General features: G+C 46.8%; 1 protein-coding gene across 19 annotated transcripts in view; it reads right to left on the reverse strand.

Annotated features, from left to right (window-relative positions):
• Positions 1-727: 727 nt before the first annotated feature.
• The window catches only part of ST6GAL1 (ST6 beta-galactoside alpha-2,6-sialyltransferase 1), a 44,393-nt gene continuing 25,873 nt past the window's right edge, over positions 728-19,247 (reverse strand). For 13 of the 19 annotated variants that reach the window (XM_088170515.1, XM_088170517.1, XM_088170511.1 and 10 more), the window contains 6 exons: positions 16,053-16,180; positions 14,293-14,938; positions 10,650-10,747; positions 5,694-5,795; positions 4,291-4,465; positions 728-2,151 (listed from right to left, as the gene is read on the reverse strand). In XM_088170515.1, coding sequence (XP_088026641.1) covers positions 1,910-2,151; positions 4,291-4,465; positions 5,694-5,795; positions 10,650-10,747; positions 14,293-14,926 — 1,251 coding nt within the window. In that variant the 5' untranslated portion in view covers positions 14,927-14,938; positions 16,053-16,180 and the 3' untranslated portion in view covers positions 728-1,909. Of the gene's footprint in view, positions 2,152-4,290; positions 4,466-5,693; positions 5,796-10,649; positions 10,748-14,292; positions 14,939-16,043; positions 16,181-18,869; positions 18,992-19,247 lie in introns of those variants that run through there. The other 6 variants (XM_088170524.1, XM_088170525.1, XM_088170522.1 and 3 more) reach the window with 3 other exon arrangements.

The raw sequence follows: 19,247 nt of genomic DNA on the forward strand, positions 1-19,247 counted from the left end.
GTGCAAGACTATTGCCCCTAAGTAACCGAGGGTTCTGAGAGATCTGGGGAACCTGTTTGACATTTTGTCTCCTCGTAGGAGCCCTGCAGGGGAGCAGGTGGGTTTGGGACCCCAGGTAAGCAGCAGGCACTGTGCTGGATTCCCAGAAGCCACATCCCATCCATCCATTACAGTGCCTGAGCCAGGGAGGGTGGCTGGGCTGGTGTCCACAGCGGGGGAGTTGGTGGAAAATAACGTTGTGAGAAGTAACAGATGAAACAGCCTAGGAAAAACGTCAGAAGCTATTTGAATCTCAACTGAACACATAGCAAGAAGGCAAACTGCTGTGGCAGATACCTCCTTGATCCAAGGAACAGAGGTAGGGCTATCAAAACCCAAGAGTGGAGATGGGGAGAGGATTATTGTGGTCTCCCAAGCAACCCCTCATGGCTTTTCCTCTGTGAGCTCCCTCCTCCCCAGCAGTGAAAAGGAATGCTTTCCAAGCTGCCTTCATTGCATTCCTGTCCTAGTGGAATGTGGTGCTCCTGAGCAGTGGTGCAAGGACCTGGACCTTCGTCCCTGTATGTAATTTGTAAACACTGACAGATCCAATCCAGCCCAAGAGATGGGTGTGCAGAAAGACAGCCCCTGAGCTGGAGGAGCAGCTGTGCCTGCAGTGCTGCAAGGCTGGTACAAATCCCCAGGGCCATAGAGACAAGACATTTACCATTCACCAAAGCCAGGCCAATGACTTCACAGGATTTATTCAAAACAGGAGAAAGCTTTCTTTACAGACCTGATTAAACACCCAAGTACAGAAGACAGGGAAGGTGTTCTCACCAACACACAGATTGCAGAGCTACTCTGGAATCCCTGGAGCAGGAAGAAGCTCTGCCTGTGTTTCAGCATGAGAAGCAGAGCACGCTCTCCCTCCCCTCCCACCAATCATGAAGCATGGAAGTGGCAAACCTGCTCCCCACCTATGCAGAGAAGCACACAGCAGTTGAGAGATCCCCTCTGTCGGCTTGCAGAGGGCTGGAACTCATCTAGCAGCAGCTCTGTGGTGCTTGTGTTAATGGGTACAGAAAGTGATTCATCAACAACTGCAAAGGTAGAACAGCAGAGAGCTGGAAAAAGGCACCAACTTCCAGTGAGTTCTCCCATTTGTGTTTTGGAGTGTCTTCCCAAAACCTTTCTGATAATAAGGGTTCTTCTGTACCAAGCCCAGCACTGTACTGGAAAAGTAAATGATCACTAAAATTTATTTTAAATTATTTTTTTAAAAAAGCAAAAAGATTAAAAAGTCTTGCAAGATTTACTGAATTATTAATTGCTTTCCTCTTCCTTTGCCAAAAATGTCACCTGAGTGGTTTCGGAAGTCTTACAATTTGGAAGTTCACAGACTGTTTATAAAATCAAATATTTTGGACTAGAAATTTAGCTTATCATTACACAGCTTGACAGCATTTCCATAAATCAGCCCTACTCTGGAAGAGCTCCTGCTTACGGGAACAAATTTTAAATGATTTTTCATGTTTTCCAATGGCCCAGGTTTTTGGTCATCACAACCCCTTGGAAGCAAACTGAACTATGTTCACTGAATGATCCTGACTTGTGCAATCTCTGCTTAGAGAGCCTCTCCTGTGCCTCCCCTACACCATCATTGGCTGAGATGAAGCCAGAGGTATCCACGTGCTGCAAGAGCCTGGCTCCACTGGGAGTCCATTTATTGCAGTGACTCATGCAGCTCAGTGGCTGTACCACAGTGAGCCTTACAGCTCACATTTGGGCAACAAAGTCCTAAGAGCAAGCCTTGCTACATGGAAGAGCTGTCAAATCACACCAGTGCTTAGACCTAACAAATCTGACAACCCTGATTAAAAAAGTGCTTTGAAAATCAAGGAAAACTAAACACAGTAAAATCAATCTGTTAGCAATGCACTTTCCGGAAGCCAGGCAGGGTGACCTTCCCGTGAGTGTAGATGTCCTCATCCGTGCCCTGGTTCATGTGCTTCACCAAGTTCTTCTCAAACAGGAGTGGGTGGTAAGCTCCCATGGTGCAGGCGTGGTCATGGAACTTCTGGTAGTAGTGGCAAATGTCCGTCTGCCTCTTGGAAGGGAGAAATTCATACACGTCCACTTCGTCACACAGCGTCATCATGAGCACGATGCCTGCAGAGGGACAGACAGCACACCCCCACATCACCCCACAGACAGGATTAAACACCCCAGAGGGACAGACAGCACACACCCCACATCACCCCACAGACAGGATTAAACACCCCAGAGGGACAGACAGCACACCCCCACATCACCCCACAGACAGGATTAAACACCCCAGAGGGACAGACAGCACACACCCCACATCACCCCACAGACAGGATTAAACACCCCAGAGGGACAGACAGCACACCCCCACATCACCCCACAGACAGGATTAAACACCCCAGAGGGACAGGCAGCACACACCCCCACATCACCCCACAGACAGGATTAAACACCCCAGAGGGACAGACAGCACACCCCCACATCACCCCACAGACAGGATTAAACACCCCAGAGGGACAGGCAGCCTGCAAGGAGCAGGCAGCTCCAAGAGGGAGGTTTCCTTTATTACCATTCAGAGCAGAGGGGAAGAAAACAAGTCAGGCCAGACAGGGCTCTTTTCTGAAGCCCTCCCTTGCAAGGTGTATGATCAAGGTGATTTCAGCTACACTGACAGCCATGCCAAAAGGACAATTTTTATGAGTGCTACCATTATCTGTGACCTTTGTGGAAACCTGGGTGTCTGCCAAGCAAGCACTGTATTAGCTGATCTGAACAGCCCATCTCGAACCTGCCTGGATAAGCAGAGATGAGACCTTTGTATTTGTCCCAGCTGCCTCTTGTGAGTGCAGGGAACATGAAAGGGACTGTTCTGGGAGATGCTCAGGGAGACTGAGCAGCCTCTGCTCTTCAGGCTCCCCGGAGCAGAGCAGTGCTGCCCTCCTGTGTCTTCTCACCCGAGGACATCACACCAGTCAGTGCTGGCCACAGCCAGATCAGATGGAAGCCACAGTTATCTACAGGCTACTTTTCTTCTAAGTGCAGGAAAAGGTAAGAATATACCAGAGAAACTGAATCAATGTGTAACATCACAGAAAATTCATGCAGGTCCTGAGACATCAGAGACCACGCACAACCTGAGGAACAGTAAGACATTAAAAGAACCTAAAGTATATTTTTAACACGTTTTCATCCACCTTTTCAAATGAAAATTTTTGATCACAGGGAACACAGAGCTGGAAACTGGAACTCATCTGTGCCCTTAAATTTGGCAAGGTGACTTGTTTTACAAAGCAAAAAGCCAGGTGACTTGGCCCAACGTTAACCCCTGGAGGAACTGCTGCCTGATGTGTGTCTTCAAGATCATAATGCCAGTTAACAATTCTGCTGCTTTAGTCATCGACTGTGCTGCTACACAGCTGCTCTACACATATCCAAGCAATGTTTTAATAGGTGCTGGGCCTGGCAAAAACATGAAGCAATTCTGTTTACACAGAGACAGAAAGTGTCTCTGCCCCAGCAGTGATGGGACAGAGGTGAGAGCAGACAAAGGGCGGAAGCACAGCAGTTGGATAGTCCATGGCAAACAAGACTCTACATCTATGCTGCAATTTCAAATACATGGCAGCTCCCCAGAGGTTCACTCCTTTTTTTTATTCAGCTGGTCATGAGAGCTGGTCTCCATTAAGCAGGAAAACTTTTGCAATAGCAGAATGTAAAAAGGAATTCCTTCACTGAGGAGGGCATAACACTGACCTCGTCAGGGCAACTATTCAGTCTGACCTTCCACAGACCCCCAGGAAGGCTTTATATATACACACATATATTTATATATAAATAATATATGGAAAAGAAACAGGCACGCCCTTAGAATTCATTTACAGTAATTAATTTGCAGATTTATTTTCCTGCCCAGATCTGAGCCTGCAGGAGACACATCCTTCCTCTCATACCCTGTGGGAACTGCTCTGGCACCAGAAGCTACAAATCCTAGAGACTGCCCCAGTGTTGCAGTCTGCTCTCCTGTTTCCACCTGGAACTGGGCCATGTTTGTGACTGCTGTTTCAGAGGGGTGCTGCAAACAACTTACTTTAATACAACTGGGCTGCTGCTCTGAAGACAGGAAGCTTAAATTTTGGCACAAGACAAACACTGTAAAAACAACTCTGATAAGCACCATAAATTTGTAGCTGTCTTTGAAAAAAGGCATCTTGGAGAGTTCCTGCCTGCAAACTGAACCAGAAGTTTAGAGGGCAATCCTCTTACCAAGCATTCCTGATGATGGTGGATTAGGCTGAATATGCTCCAGGGAATTCTCCTGCAGAATATCCCAGAGCTGCCACTGCATTTTGGGATTCAGGATATAGAAGGGCTGCTCTGGATGTGTTCTACGATATGCCTTATAGCTTTCAAAGAAGTTGTAATCTGGTTTTCTGTACCACTGCAAAACACAAACAGGAGGTCAGATTCTTTATTTCTGGCCCACTTCACTGTAAGCAACGGGAAACAAGGATGAGTGAAGGTGCTGCTGCTGGGGAAGAAGACCCTGCTACACACCCTTACTCACCCAAACATCCTCACTCACACTGTCCCCTTGGGTCACTGTGGTGAGTGGACTCAGTAAACAGAGCAGGAAAACCCCAAACCTCAATGGAAGACCCTTGAAAGGGATCAGCACCTTTTGTAATTTCATTCTGCACTTTCCAAGAGCAGATGATGTTGAGAACTCTGCCTTAAATGTTCCAGATTCTTCTCCACATTGCAATACCAAGCATCCTGTTCTGCAGGCAAGTGCTCCCAGCTCAGCCTCCTGAACCAGGCTGAGCTGATTTGCATCCTTAAACTTCCCCTTTCAGTAAAAATGAAGAAATGGTTTACATTTTCCTGAAGTCATTTTAATATTTCCCCCCTATGCTGTCAATATCCCATCCTGGTTTTACTGACTCTTAAACATGCTGACCTAGCCCCTTATGCCTCCTGGAGCCATGGGACCAGGCACAGAAATAAACATCAGTGAGAAAATAGGAAATGCAGGCCAAACAAAGGAATGCAGAGACCTCTCAGTTACAGCCAGAGCTTAAAATAAAAATAAAGAATGGACTATTCACTCCTACCTGCTTTCACTGTGAGCCTCCAGAGCTCATCACATATCGAACAACCCTCTTTTGTACTCAAAATCAAAAGTGAATTGCTAGAGGGATTGCACACCCACACATGAAAGCTGACACAGATCTTCAGAGGGTTTCCCAATCCATTCATAATGCATCAAGTATATCCCATGGCTGACTGATACTTGAAATATCCAAGCATCAACCATCAGCAAATCTTAGATTAACTGTCAGAGAGAGGAAATCACCCTATGATGAGACAACTGCTGCAGCCAGCAGTGACCTCCTCCCTGTGCCATCAACCCCTGGGAAAGTAAAGGTGGTGACCTATTATCCTTGGCCTGAAGCCCTTCACAGGGATCAGAAACAGGCAAGTGTTTTCTTAGGAGCACTCATCCATGGGATACTCACAGAAGTACACACTAATATATCCATAATAACAAAAAGACAAAAAAGAATGGCTTTAGAATGAGTGATTGCCCACATTAGGAGGAAGTGGTTTAACAGAAGCACTTCAAAGCATGTGAATCTGATTTTACTTACAAAAAAACTCAGCCTTACCTCATGAATTTCTGCATGATATGGTGCTGGATCCCAGACAATTAAGATTCCAGTGTTATATAGTGATTCTCTCAGGAACTGCTGCTCTTCAACAGTTACAAGCTTGGAAAACAACAACAGATACAATGATATGCAGTATGCTACCAGAATTAGCAGGCAGCCAAGCAATAAACCACACCTGAAAAGAGCCAGAGCCACCCCACTGCTGGTTACTGAGCAGCAAGGACACAGCCCCAGCAATGGCCTTTCAAAGCCCAAGCCAGTCCCACCTTGCAGCTAAGGACTTTGTGGAGAGTCACAAGAAAAGCTGCCATAATTCTTTACAAGGCTTTCCACCCATCTCCAGTGACACACTAAGGACAGAACCCCCAGGGTGACCCAGCCTGTGTGAGGATCCCATCACTACAGCACCAGAAGCAGGAGGGAACACCAGTTGCTGCCAGCAGTCACCAGGACAGTCCAGGCAGAGCCTAACGCAAACACACTGTTGGCTTTATCAAGAACCTTCATTTAACCCAAAAAGAAGTGCAGGGGGGTGGTTTCTCCTCAGCAACAGGAACCCTGGCAGCCAGTGCTCAGCCTGCTATGAGACCATCAGTGCAAAGAGATGAGAGACTCCAGCATCCCCAGGCAATCCTGCCTCATGCCAAGCCCCCCTTGGTCTCTGCAGAGCAGGGAGGGGACAGCTCAGGCAGGGAGGGTTTGAATCTCCTGAGAGCAGCAAGGAGAAGGAAAGCTTCAAACAGAGCTGTCTCTTTACTCTGGACATAACCAGCACTGCTTGGAACACCCAAGGATAACCCAAGGTCTGCAGCAGAAAGAAAACAATCCTGATCAAACAATCATCTGTCCTCCCCACACAAAGCCATAACCTGCACAGGCACAGCTCGCAAACATTGTAGTCATAAAGCATAATCATAAAAATCAGCTTCCATTTGTCCCTATTTTCTCCACAGATCTAATTAGAAGCTAGCCAATTAGTCCTTGAGCATCCTGGCAGCCTCTGCAGCCAGCTGCCTGTATGGCTGTCCCACAACCAGGGCACAAGGACCCCGCAGCCAGCCCAGAGGGGAATTATTCCAAAAGCAAAAGGAGTTCCCTCACATCTGTTCTTAACTCTATGGGATTAGGCCTTGGCCTTAACCAGGTGCACTGCTGGGTTTCACTTCCTTACAGCAGCTAAAATATCTAGGCCACTGATAGCTGGAGTGTGCAATGCTGCAGGTGTGAATCTGCCTGCAGCCTGTGGACAGCACAGACAAAAGGGGCACAGCAGCTGGCACCAGCCAAAGCCTCAGCTGGGCATGAGTGGGATGGAGCCCTGCAAGGGGCAGGGACATGGCAAGGAGCACATGCCCTTTATTCCCATGTCATTGTTTCAATAGCCATGAGAGTTGGCAAAAGCACACAAAACCCCAGAGAACTGTGACAGGCACAAAAAGCAAAGGGACAAGAAACCAGCTGGGGAGCACCTCCACAGCCACTGTTTCCTGTGTCCTCCCACACACTGGGCTGAGCTGGCTCTTGGCACTCTTGGCCTGCTAGCTATCAGTCAACTGCTGAAGGAATCTGCCTCCTCATTTACCTTTAGTGTCCATTTGTTATTTAATAGTGACTGATTCTAAGTATCAAAATTCATTCAAATTACATGACTAACTTGTCTTGCCTAGATTTTTGATCCTAATTAGTTAACTGATGTATTGGTTGTCTGATTTCTTCTTTAGCCAGTTCACTGTGTAACAGTATCTTGTTAATACAGCCCCTACCCTCTAAGTACATTTATTGGACATATCACAATGATTTCCTTCTTTCCTGCTACCAGCAGTCAACGTCCTGTAATCTAAACACGCTCTCCTTTCCCACCACAGCCTTCCTCCATTTCACTGAAGTGCTATCTCCTTTCTCTTCCTCCCTGCAGACTGTTAGTGCCAATAGCAGCAAAGGCAGCCAAAGCAGAGAGTGCTCTCTGTGACAGCAAGAAGCCAGTCCAGGAGAACTGGAAACAAGGACTGGGAGGAATGAGGTACTCTGGTCCTTGGCCAGCTTTGCAGAAAGGAACTGTGTCCTCCAGCAGGACACTGGCACTCCCCTCACAAGTATTTCAGCCCTTGTTTTTGCAAGATGTGACTGCTTTCCCAGGGCAAATCAATGCCTTGTATCAGACTGCAGGAAAACATGCCATTAAAAAAACAGCAGTACTGATGAACCAGTCAAGGCCTGAGAAAATAAATGAGGCAACATTAAATAAATTCTTTATTTAGAACAGCGACCGACCTTGTGGACCTACAAGCATATCCTCAGATTTGGAGATCCCAAATTTCTTGCCTTCCTGTCAGCACCAACCCATTAATCTTTCTCTTTGCACATAGATGCACAAGGTACTCCACTCTACTGTTAAACTATCCACCCCCATGTACGTCCTAGAGACTGGTCAGCCAATTACAGAAAAGTATTTTAAAACAATTATTAAGACACTTTGGACCACTGGCCATGTGTGCCAAAGGGATATTACTCAATACAGACCAGCTCTGACAGATCAGATTCAGGAGATCCCATTTCCTTCACTTTGGCAGTGGACTGAGGATTGATCAGCAGTAAGAGCCAAAATAAAAGGAGCCAAGCCCCAAACCTGTTCCTTTTCCCAGCTATAATGTAAGAAAAGCCAGCCCAGAACAAGAACAAATTACGGCTTGTCCAGTACCTGATGCCTGTAAGAGCTCTGAGCAAGGCAAGATAAGGCACAGCTCCTGCAGTGAGCTAAAAAGAGAACGTGATCAGGCCACCCCATTAAGAAGAAGGTTTAAATGATGTCACCAAGACTAGAACAGCACTGAGCCATTCAAAGTGCAAATAAAAACATGGAAGAAAACCAGGCTTCCAATTCAATGGTCTCTGAAGTTAACAGGGACTGCAGTCAGAGCTGCTCAGTTTAGAAACCCCAGATGAGACTCCTGCACCACACACATGGAAAGTATCATTTTCCCTGGTCAACAGCCAGACCAACACTGCCTTTTGAGTTAACTTATCCTCTAAAAACTACAGCAATATTGTTCTCCCTGTAACTGAGAGCTGGTGTCTCCATTCAGAAGGAACATCACCCACGACTGCAGGCTGATCTGCATGGAGAACAGAAGCACTATAATGACATGGCTGTAACTACATTTGGTCCAAAGTAGGAGGAGAGCTGTATCATAACTGTACAACCACACAGCTGCCCTCCTCCCTGTGCAGATAACACTGATAAGCACATAAGTCGTTTTCTCTTCATATCATTGTAAGCTTGACCATGAGCATATCCTCCAGGGAAAGTTTGCTTAAGTGTTAACACCTATCTGACATCAGAAAAATACACAGAGACGGGCAAGATAAAAAAGAAAAAGAAAGATGTCAAACAGGGCACAGAAGTCAGCAGCCAGATCTGTCTGCTCAAACCTGACTGGTTCAGAAAGGACAAACTGTGACCCTTCTGACTGGGGCTTTAATGCAGGGGAATCGAGATGCAGCAAGCAACAGCAAAGAACATGGCAGTGAGTGAACAGTGACACAAGAGCAGAAAGAGGTAGCAACAGCACTCACACAAGAACAAAGAATATCCTCTAAAAGACACATAAAATTAACTAGACAAGCTGGTTACACATTAGCTCTATGTCTTCTTGCCTTTGAAGAGGATGGTGGTCAAGCTCCTGTTGATGTTTTGAGAAACTTCAAACCTCATTACACAGAGGCATCCACACACTCCTCGTGAAGGGGTGGGTGAGAAAACTCCAGGCCTACAAATCTTAGCTTGGGGGTAAAGAAAAGAAACTGCCTTTTTGGTTCAGGATTACAAAAGCTACACTTCAGCCACTCATCTCTCCCTCCCTCAGTTCCTCAGCCTTCATGTGCCTACAACCTCCTCCTCCTCTTGTGGGGTGAGGAGATTCTTGCACTCAATGCTGAAATGTTGCACCAGATCTTTTAACCAAATGACTCCTGGCCTGTTTAGTCCTCCTCCATTCTCTCACCAGCACATCCTACTGTTATTTCCTCTTTTCTCTGCATGTCTACACTTTTTTCTCCCCCCAAAAAGGACAACAATGAAGGGTAACAGGTCTATGGAGGAAAGGTGCAAACACTCTGAGATATGCCTACAAGAGCAAGGGTCTAACTATTGCTGGACAAGTGGCAGACTGACTCTGCTAATGCACTGTGACACGTGGTTCTAACCCCAGGGAGTTTGCTTCACAGCTTACTGCTGGCCAAAGGGAATCACCAAAGGGACATCTTGATACCTACAAAGAGCTCTCAGAAGCAGGGAAGATTTAACTCGGTAAGCAAGGCCTTGCATTAAAGGCACTTTTTGCCATGCTCTGCAATGAGGCCCTGGACCCACCAGAGCCCATCCCTCTCCTGGCTGGGCAAAGGCCACACAGCTTTAAAGGTGGGTCTTTTGTCAAGTGTCTTCAGCCATGTAGCAGTCCTGGTTGATATGTTATCTACAGAGTCTGCAGCATTGGTGGGCAGCAAAGAAACACTGTTCTTTTATTGAAAGCCAAATAAACGTCCTCCATTCTTCACACCCATCTCTGGGGCAGGCACAACTCATGTTCTGGCACACTCCTACTTGCAGACCTGCACTGGCTGAGCTGCGGTGCTGTTCTTGCCTCACTCCAAAGGCACAGCAGCAGCATGGAGCTGGCCTTCCTGTGCCTACACAGAGCCTTTGAACAAAGACAAAGCACAAATTACCTTGTGCCTGCTGTAAATCTGCAAGTTTGCAAACGCATGCCAGTGTCACTCCAGTCACCCCAGATTTACCAACTGTCCCCATTCCAAGGAGAGACGTCCCCATCCTACAGCTATGTGCTAGGGACAGGAGAAATCAGATGGACAGCCCTGTTCTTCCCAGCTCCCAGACAATGCAGCTACACAGCTCTGCCATGCTTGGCCTGCTTGGTGCACATTCCTCACACCTACCTGGGAATTCACAAGACGAATTGTTGTCTTTTGCCCCACATCATCCTGAAAGCCCCTGACGGGAGCTCCATTGAATCGCAAGACGGCATCGTGGCTGTCTGAAAGCCAAACAGAGGGAAAACCTGTGAGCCAGTAACTGGGTTTGAGTGATACCAGAAACAAGTGACATTATTCACCTGCACTTCTAATACAATCTGACTAATCCTTGCCTTCCAAACAACACCTAGTAGTAGCAATTCAGATTCTTTGGAGGAAGGTGTGGCTCAAACTTCATGATCCATTCACTTCTTAAAATCTACTCTTTAAAGCTACAACCACAGCCAGGTTGAGAGCACAACCCTAGCATTTACTCTCCCTCTTCCTCCTTCCAAGCACTTTACCAGGAGATAGACCAATACACAATTAATTTACCACATGTCTGGCTGCAAACTAAGAAACTAGGAAGTAGTAGAAAGCCAGCATCCTCTCTTCCAGCCTGGAGGTTGACCAGCCCCAGAAACATGTTTATCAACCACAGTGGAAAGCCAAGCTGACCTCAGCCTGCCAGCATGCCTCCCACAGAAATAAACCACTGCTGTGCCTTCAATAGACACAGCTTCTTACATGCCTTGGGATTCACTGCATTTTCCTCTGCTGGCATCACCTCTTAAGATAGCACAGCACTCCTCCAGCACCCTCCTCTGCCTTGGCACAGCCAGCCGGGCCACTGGAATATGCTGGAGTCAGGCTGCTGCTGTGACATGCAGGGCAGTTGGGCTTGTCACCCTGGCTTCTCCCTGCCTTGTGGCTGCACTTGGATAAGAAATCTTCCCCGTGATCAGAGGGGCTGAGTTAGAGAAGCAGGGTCATCTTTCCTGCATTCCCACTGCGGCCACATGACTGCAACACACACCACCTGAAGTCAGGGTCTGTGGGAATTACCAAGTTCCAGGGCAGAAGCACCCACCTGGCCCAGAACTGGGTCTTTATGAGATCATTTTCTTGAAAATGGGAGGGTTCTAACAGTCAGTGCTGGTGGATGAGTAAAAATCCCTGGCAGCAAAGACTGATTTCTCAGCTATTTTATTCTCCTAGACAAGTGGGGCTTCTTAAGAGCCCTTCCAAAGCCCCATTTAAAACTAAGAAAAGTGATGTTTCTGGAAAGAAGTGTCTCCATGCTGAGAAGTGGCTCTGCAGTTAGCACTACCCTTAGCTCCAAATTGAACCTTGCACTAATGCAAGCAAGGCTCATGATTTCCCCATATATAACTTCAGCCAGACAGCAAGCATTAATATGCCCTAAGTCTGCACATCAAAAGGGTGTTCAGTGACTGCTCAGGCAGAGTAGCTGGCTCTCTGTCTCCAGGTGGTTGTGCTACACTTGGTATCTCCCACATCAGATTTTTCAGTGGCAATTTATAACCTTCAGTAATACCAAGAGCCCAGTAAAAGGTGGTTGTTTACAACCCTGTGCTGCTCTGCCAGCCTCCCTTACTTTACCTAATTATTCATTTGATATCTTAACATGATTACATAGAAGAAATATTTCATGGAATAATAGCTCAGCAATCCACTGTGCTCATTTACACAAATACTTCATTTTAAGCTTGTAAGATCTAGTACCTTTTCAACAACTTCCTCCAACAACGCCACGACATTTCCAACATGGAAAAAGAGGGTAGAAGCATACAGAAATACACTGAATGCTCCTGAATCCTTAATACTCACCCTGCCCACCTCAAGCCTGCAAGTGCTCAAACCCTGCAGAAGCACCAGCAGAGTTAACTGCTTGAGCAGAAAGGTTAAAGTTTGTGACCCAGGCAGGAGAAACACAGGGCAGGGACACCAGCGGGGGTTAATGGCATTTGCCTCGGGCACACTACACAGTGACCTCCCCAGCATCCAGCCCTTGTGATCTGGAACAAAGCAGTGCTTCAGTGTGGGGAGGGCTCAGAGAGTGGCTGTGGGAACAACGAAAGGGCCTTGCCTGTCTGATGTCTGTGCCAGAGCCAAAGCACAGCCCATCCCACTTGACTGCTCCCACAGCCAATCCAGAGATGCAGGGACTGCATTCCAACACCCCAGAACACCTCCCACTCCTGTGAGGGTCTCCTTCCAGAGGAACAAGCACTGGCAGTAATGCTGGAGCCTACCACAGACACCCCTGGGCATCAGGCAGCTGAGCTGGGGAGGCTGTTCAACAGAAGGTCACTTCTGTGCAAACCTTTAGCTCTGAACTCCAAGAGGCACCCAAACAAGCTGATACAGGTACTTGAAGGAAAAGTAAGAACTGGCTTCCTAAGTCTTGACCCATCTCACTTCAAATACTCCTAAGAGACAGAAACATTTACATCAACCAAATCCCACCTGCAATTTGTACCAGGAGGCAGTTCTGCTCTTCATTGCATATTTCATAGCATTTTAACACACTTCCAGCTGCTCAGCCTCATTCTCTCTCTCATTCCTGCTCACCTGCCCTGTGGACACAGAGGAGTTTGGGGGAGAACTTCTGAGCAAGTACCAGAACTAAACACTGTCTCCCACGAGGGACTATGGTTCTGAAGGCTTTACCAAAGTTGTTCATGACTGATGCATTAAAATCTATCCATCTACCTAGTTTCAGAAGATGAAGGCTGCTTGCAGCTTAGTGCAGGCCAAAGGGATCTGATCCAACAGACAACTTATGAATACACCAAAGCCTGAAAACAATTTCCACTTGAGAGAAAACTCTGAGACTTTAAAACTTCTCCTTCAGTGAAGCTACAGTTCAGCAAAGCATAGACCTTAACTGAGCTTCAAACACCACATAATGAAGCAAGCTGAAGGGGCTGCAGGCTCTGGATGATTTTCTGACCGGTACAAAATCCTGAGCTGAAGACTGGAGAGTTGGTGTCCCCAGCATGCTGCTTTTGTAAAGACACACAACATTTTTGCATCAAAACATGCTTCTTTATAATCCACAGTAAAAGACCAAAGTTCTATCAGTTATTAATTAATGCATTAACCTCAGGTAAATGTGGTCAGATGAGACTGCAAAGCATCACCAAACTTTGTCCAAAGAGATAAATCCCTGTTGAGTCTTTTGATGGTCTCCTGGGCCTTTCAAATTCAGCCAGCTGCTTTACAGCTCAGAATAAAGCAGAGCCACTTCTGGAAAGCCTTGAGCAAGAATTACAGAATCACTGAGGCTGGAAGGAACCTCTGAAGATTGTGTTGAGCAGAGGGCTGGGCACAGACAGATTGCTCAGGGCTCTGTCCAAGGGGGTTTTTTTCACCTTTAGCAATTTCTTCTCTGAAAATGTCTTCCTGTACGAAATTTTTTCTGACTGTGCAATAAGCATTATACAATCCACCCCAAGCCCTCTCAAGAAACAAACACTTAAGGAACCAAGATCATTCTGTGGTATCCAGTATTCATGTGACCCTCTAGTGATGCAAATGGGATCATGAAAATCAAAAGGATTTGCTAGAATACAGCTACCTATTAATCCCATCTCCAGCTAGGCTGAAATATTTACTGACTTTAGAAGTTTAACATTTCAGCTTGTTTTAAACACCTTTTGACCACAAGAGACTTACCAGTAAGAGCATGACAGCAGGTTAGTTCTACTCAGCCCAAGTTATAAAACAATATTTGACTTCGTGCTAACAGAAAGATACCAACCTATCTCTTGTCCCAAGCGAGATGATTTCAGAGAGCCTGCTGAGGACACGACAGCACAGTGACCCAGGTGTCCCACTGTTTCACTGAGGCTTTTCCCTGGCAGGTATTGCTGCCATTCAGAGGTGCCAAAAGGACCATCTGACCTCTGGATCATGGTCACATTGACCCTGTCCCGCAGCTGGCACAGCAACTTCTCTGGGCTGAGCTTAGCACCCCTCTTCCCATTGTAAGTCACATTGTACTTGTTCATGGCCAGGTAGTTTTTCCTGACCTTCTGCAGCCTGGGTATGAGATTTCTGGATGAGCTGTCCTTATCCCATACTTTCCCAAAGGCTGCTTTCTTGGACTTTTCAGCTGTTCCTTTGTTTTGGGAAGCCAGCCAAATTTTGGATACCTGCCCCAGTTCACTGGCTGCTTCACGGAAAAGGCCTTGTGATTTAACAGAGTTCCATTTCTCCAAACTCCTGTGCCCCTGAAAATCATCATTTCTGGTCTTCAAAGGATCATAGTAGCTTCTTCTTGTTTCTCTCCACAGGCAAACTGTCAGTGCTACCAGTATCACCACAATAACACACACGAACTTTTTCAACACATTGATGTGAACCATAGTGCACGGTGCATCCAGATGGGACATGGGAAGCTGGCCCTGGGGAAAGGAAACAGCTCAGTCAGGGCTGGAGGCACAGGCACAGACACAGGTAAAGTCATGGACATCCGTGTGCAGTGAGAGGGGAGTGAGACAACATTGGGGTAATTCAAAAATTTCAGGCTATTTAAAGATCCCATTTCAGAGTCTACCACCTCAACCACCAAAGAGAAAGACCTGAGCTGGCTATCAGCCATCACATGCTATGTAGTGGTGACCTGAGGCCACTGCTACTCACACCTTTTTTTCTACTCCTTTCAACAAGTGACAGCCAAATTTAACACTGCCAGTATCACACCACAAGCAGGGTAAGTCTCCGCATTGCTTTGCTTCATCTCCCATCCCCGATAGTCAACATCCAAATGCCAACAAATGCACTTCCAGAAATGAATTTTTATTTGACCACAGGCTTTAACATTAATGAAGAACATCATAAAGCATAGAACTGAAAAGAAAAAAAAAAAAAAAGCTCTGAGTTCAGGAGCACCAGGAGCTTCACCAGCCTGGTACTCTGGTGACTTTCCAGGGAACTGCTGCAAGTCTGCAGTGGGCTGAGTGCACTCTCAACATCAAACCTCACTGAACACCTGCTGAAGCCCATGAGGCCCCAGTAAGGTCTGGGACATGTTTGGGCTCATAAATGCACTTGGATGAGTATTACTGCAGGTAAGTTACCTCTGGAGAAAGCAAAGCCAGACACTGCTGTACTGCACTGCCTGTCCTCGTTTGAACTGCCTCATCCTTAGCAGATATCTCCAGCTCCCACCATGTCATAAAAGGGGAATCCAGCAGGAGGACTGCCCAAAAGGCAGCTCAAATTAGGCTGATTTATGGGGAGCTGGTGTATAAAACATACATTGATGCATAAACACCTCACAAGCAGCACACAGGACCACCGAAGACAGGAGAGCAGCTGCTCATTTCCCTACATGGCTGCTCCAGATGTGTCCAAAAGCATGGAACAGTAAGGAGACTCCAGGTGTCCTCAGGAGATGAACACATGCAGATCACTGCCATTCCCAGAGAGGCACAAGCAGCAACTTCTTCACTGAGTGACCTGCTGAAAGCAAACATTGCAGTGCTGGGCTGCTGAGAGGTTACTTACAAACACTACCTGGGGATAAAGCAGCAGCTCTCCAACTCAAGTCATTTTCGGCTGTTGGCAGATTTTCCTCCGAGGGCTGAAGCAGGATATCCCAAAACACAACAGTTCTGTGATGTGCTGAAGAGTTCAAGAAATACCTGCAAAAAATTAAAAAGAGGAAAAAAGAAAAACTATTAAGGAAAAACCTCAAAATTCTAGGGATGAGCAAGAATTCTCTCAGATAAGCCCAGTGGTCCCAAAGAAGCTGTTACCAGGCCTGGAAGGACAGCAGCAAACACATGAACACCATATAAGCATTTTGAATGCCTAATTGCCCACTCAAAATGGGCATCTTTGTCTGAAATCTGCTCTCAGCTAGAGCAGACACCAGCTCACAGGCTGCCTGCTCTCTGCTCCCACCAGAGCAACCACATCCACCCTGAGCACCAGATCCACGCATAAAAGAGTGAAGGAAATAATCTGATGCTGGTACTTAACACAACAAACAGGGAAAAGAAAGAAAAAGCTAACTTTTCCTAGGGAAATATCTTACTGCCTATCCTTGAGTGGTTCAGGCATTCATGCAGAGAAGACTTTACTGCTCTTTTGGAACAAGATGCGTGGAAAGCTGCTTTCTAAAATATATCTTAATCCATAAGTCTTGACAAAATAGATAAATGTGTGTTAGACTTTACAGTTTCATTCTGCCAAGGAAATGCAACAAGAGAAAGGGAGATTTGACAGTATTAGCTGAGAAATCAAGAAAGGAGCTTGCTTTTACAGGAATTCTGAGTCAATACAATGCCACATGAACTAAATTACAAATGCTATCCTTTACAGGAGTAAATCCTAAATTATTAAAGCATCTTAATGCTGACAACTTACATTCGAACTTATTAAGGAACAAAATTATTTTTTATAGAGCACTCCACAATGAAAAAGCAAATATTTCTGTATCTCCAGTTCTTGAACAACAACAAAAAGATCCAAGAAATACATGTAATTCCAGCCTTTATTGAGATTATTTGCCCTGCCTTGACAGACTATCAATTTTTACTTCCTTAAGTACAAGTGTACTAGGTGGACAGATTGAAGTCCTTTTGGCCAGGAGAGGCACAGCAGTCTGGAGAGGTGAGATACCAGGAGGGGATGCAGGAGAGGTGGGGCAGCAGGAAGGGATGCAGGACACCCCTGTGCACCTCTGCTCTGTGAGGAGTAAGCCAAGGTTCTCCACGCTGCTCATGGTTCCTGCTGTGGTCTCTCAGACTCTCTCTGCTGCCTCCTGCCATCCCCTCTGCAGCTGGGACCCCACTGGGGCCTGCCCAGTGCCACTGAGAGCAGAAAGCTGCCTGCAAAGCCATTTTTGATGGGGAAAGCAGTGCTGAGTCAGCCTTCACACAGTCAGGGCTCTGCTGGCAAACCACACACACAGCAACGCTTTCCAAATGCAGAGGAACACCAAATCAGAGCTGTCCATGTCAGCCTGGTACCCAACCCTGAGACACTTCCCTCTGAGCACGCTTCACACAGCCCAGCCTGACTTCATTCACACTGTACCCCTTCCCAAGAGAACTCGACTAAGAGCTTCTGTGCAGGGACGACAGAGCCTCAGTGCTGTTAGAGGTGCTCGGAGCTGAGCTCTTTGCTCCAGGCCCTGCAGGACTCTGCTCTGTATTTGACTTCAAAAATGTCTCCTCAGGGGTTTCCAGCTGGAGGTGATACCATGCACATCTCAGGAGCCATCAGCTTTCACTTCTCACACTTGAATCATCTAGATGGGTGGCAGGTTCATTACAGAGAAACAACTTTACAGCTCTCTGCAAGTTTCTGCCGGGACACTCCTTGTGGCGGTGCACAGCAAGTCACAACAACGCCTCTCCTTTCCAGGCCACTCAAAGGCACTTGGAAAACTCACCTTCTTCACAAATTATCCCCACCTTTGACTGTGCAACACTGCTGCAATGTGAACAGTTAGTTTGCTTTGATTTTTAAGCTGGCAAAGTAGGCTCTGCAAACATGTTTTAGCAGAGCCACAACATTTCAAGATACCTTCTGTTCCCCATAGATACTTTGCAATTCAGCTTAATTATCACGGCTTCACATGGTAAGATTTTATTTTATTTGCACAAGCAGTGCCCTAAGATGGGCTCTCTCTCAAGCATTCTGCCACCAAACCTGGTTGTGGAGAAGGAAAGCATCTGCCTTTCCCGGCAAAGTAGGATAGGCCACAAGTGGCCACTTGTGTGTGCTTCTATCTGGCAGTGGTCAGTACAAAGGTACTTTTCCAAAGGTGTTGGAAGCTTGCCACATACACAAAACACAAGGTGTCAGCTATGAGTATGAGGAAAGAAAGGGAGAAAAAAAAAAAATCCCCCAAACCTAGAAAAATACTTAAACAAATAGCTGTCTCCTTGAAACCCAGAACCTGACTGACACAGCTGATACTTCGAACAAATAGCTGTCTCCTTGAAAGCCAGAACCTGACACAGCTGTAGGGTACAGCACTGGCTGGCAGGTTAAGCCCACACAGCAAGTCCTCCGAGGGTAAATTAATCCTGTGCAGAGAACAAGTGAGAGATGTGATATCTTCAAGGCAGTCAGGGAATTACGTTGTCCACACCCTCCTGTACTTAACCTTTATTGTCCAATTATCTCCCTGCTCTCAGGTCCTAACCGGCAAAGTACACCAGAGTGTGAAAATCCTGCTCCTCTGGTGCCCCAGAGGCTGCTGTCAGCCCAGCACAGCAATGCCACGGCAGGGAACACCCAGCAATCCTGACTTCCACATCCCACAGCAGATTTACCCTAAAAATGCAAACAAGTATCCTAATCTCAAACAGCCCTTACCTGCCTCCTATAGCAGCCGACAGCCGGTACACAGACAAACCACACGAGTATGGACAAAGGTACGAATATGTTTCTTCCAGGAAATGCACAGAGCTTCCCAAAAGTTGTGTCATCAGCTGTACCAATGCCCATCCTCTGCACATTTGTTTAATCGGTACTTGAAACCACTCACATTTCCCCAACAGCCCGAGGCAATGAACTCTGCAGCTGCACACAGCGAGCAGTCAACACCTCCTGTCTCTCCTTTTCCAGCCTCTGTCCTACTTGTTCCACTCCTCCTTGCACAGCACCTTTTCCGTTCTTCAGAGGCTCTTGGTCGTTCTGCCAGTGCTGGCAACAGGGTGTGACCGTCCCTCGAGGCAGGGACACCGGCCACCC

The sequence above is a fragment of the Sturnus vulgaris genome, chromosome 10 (assembly GCF_052056855.1).
Source record: "Sturnus vulgaris isolate bStuVul1 chromosome 10, bStuVul1.hap1, whole genome shotgun sequence".
Taxonomy (NCBI): Eukaryota; Metazoa; Chordata; class Aves; order Passeriformes; family Sturnidae; genus Sturnus; species Sturnus vulgaris.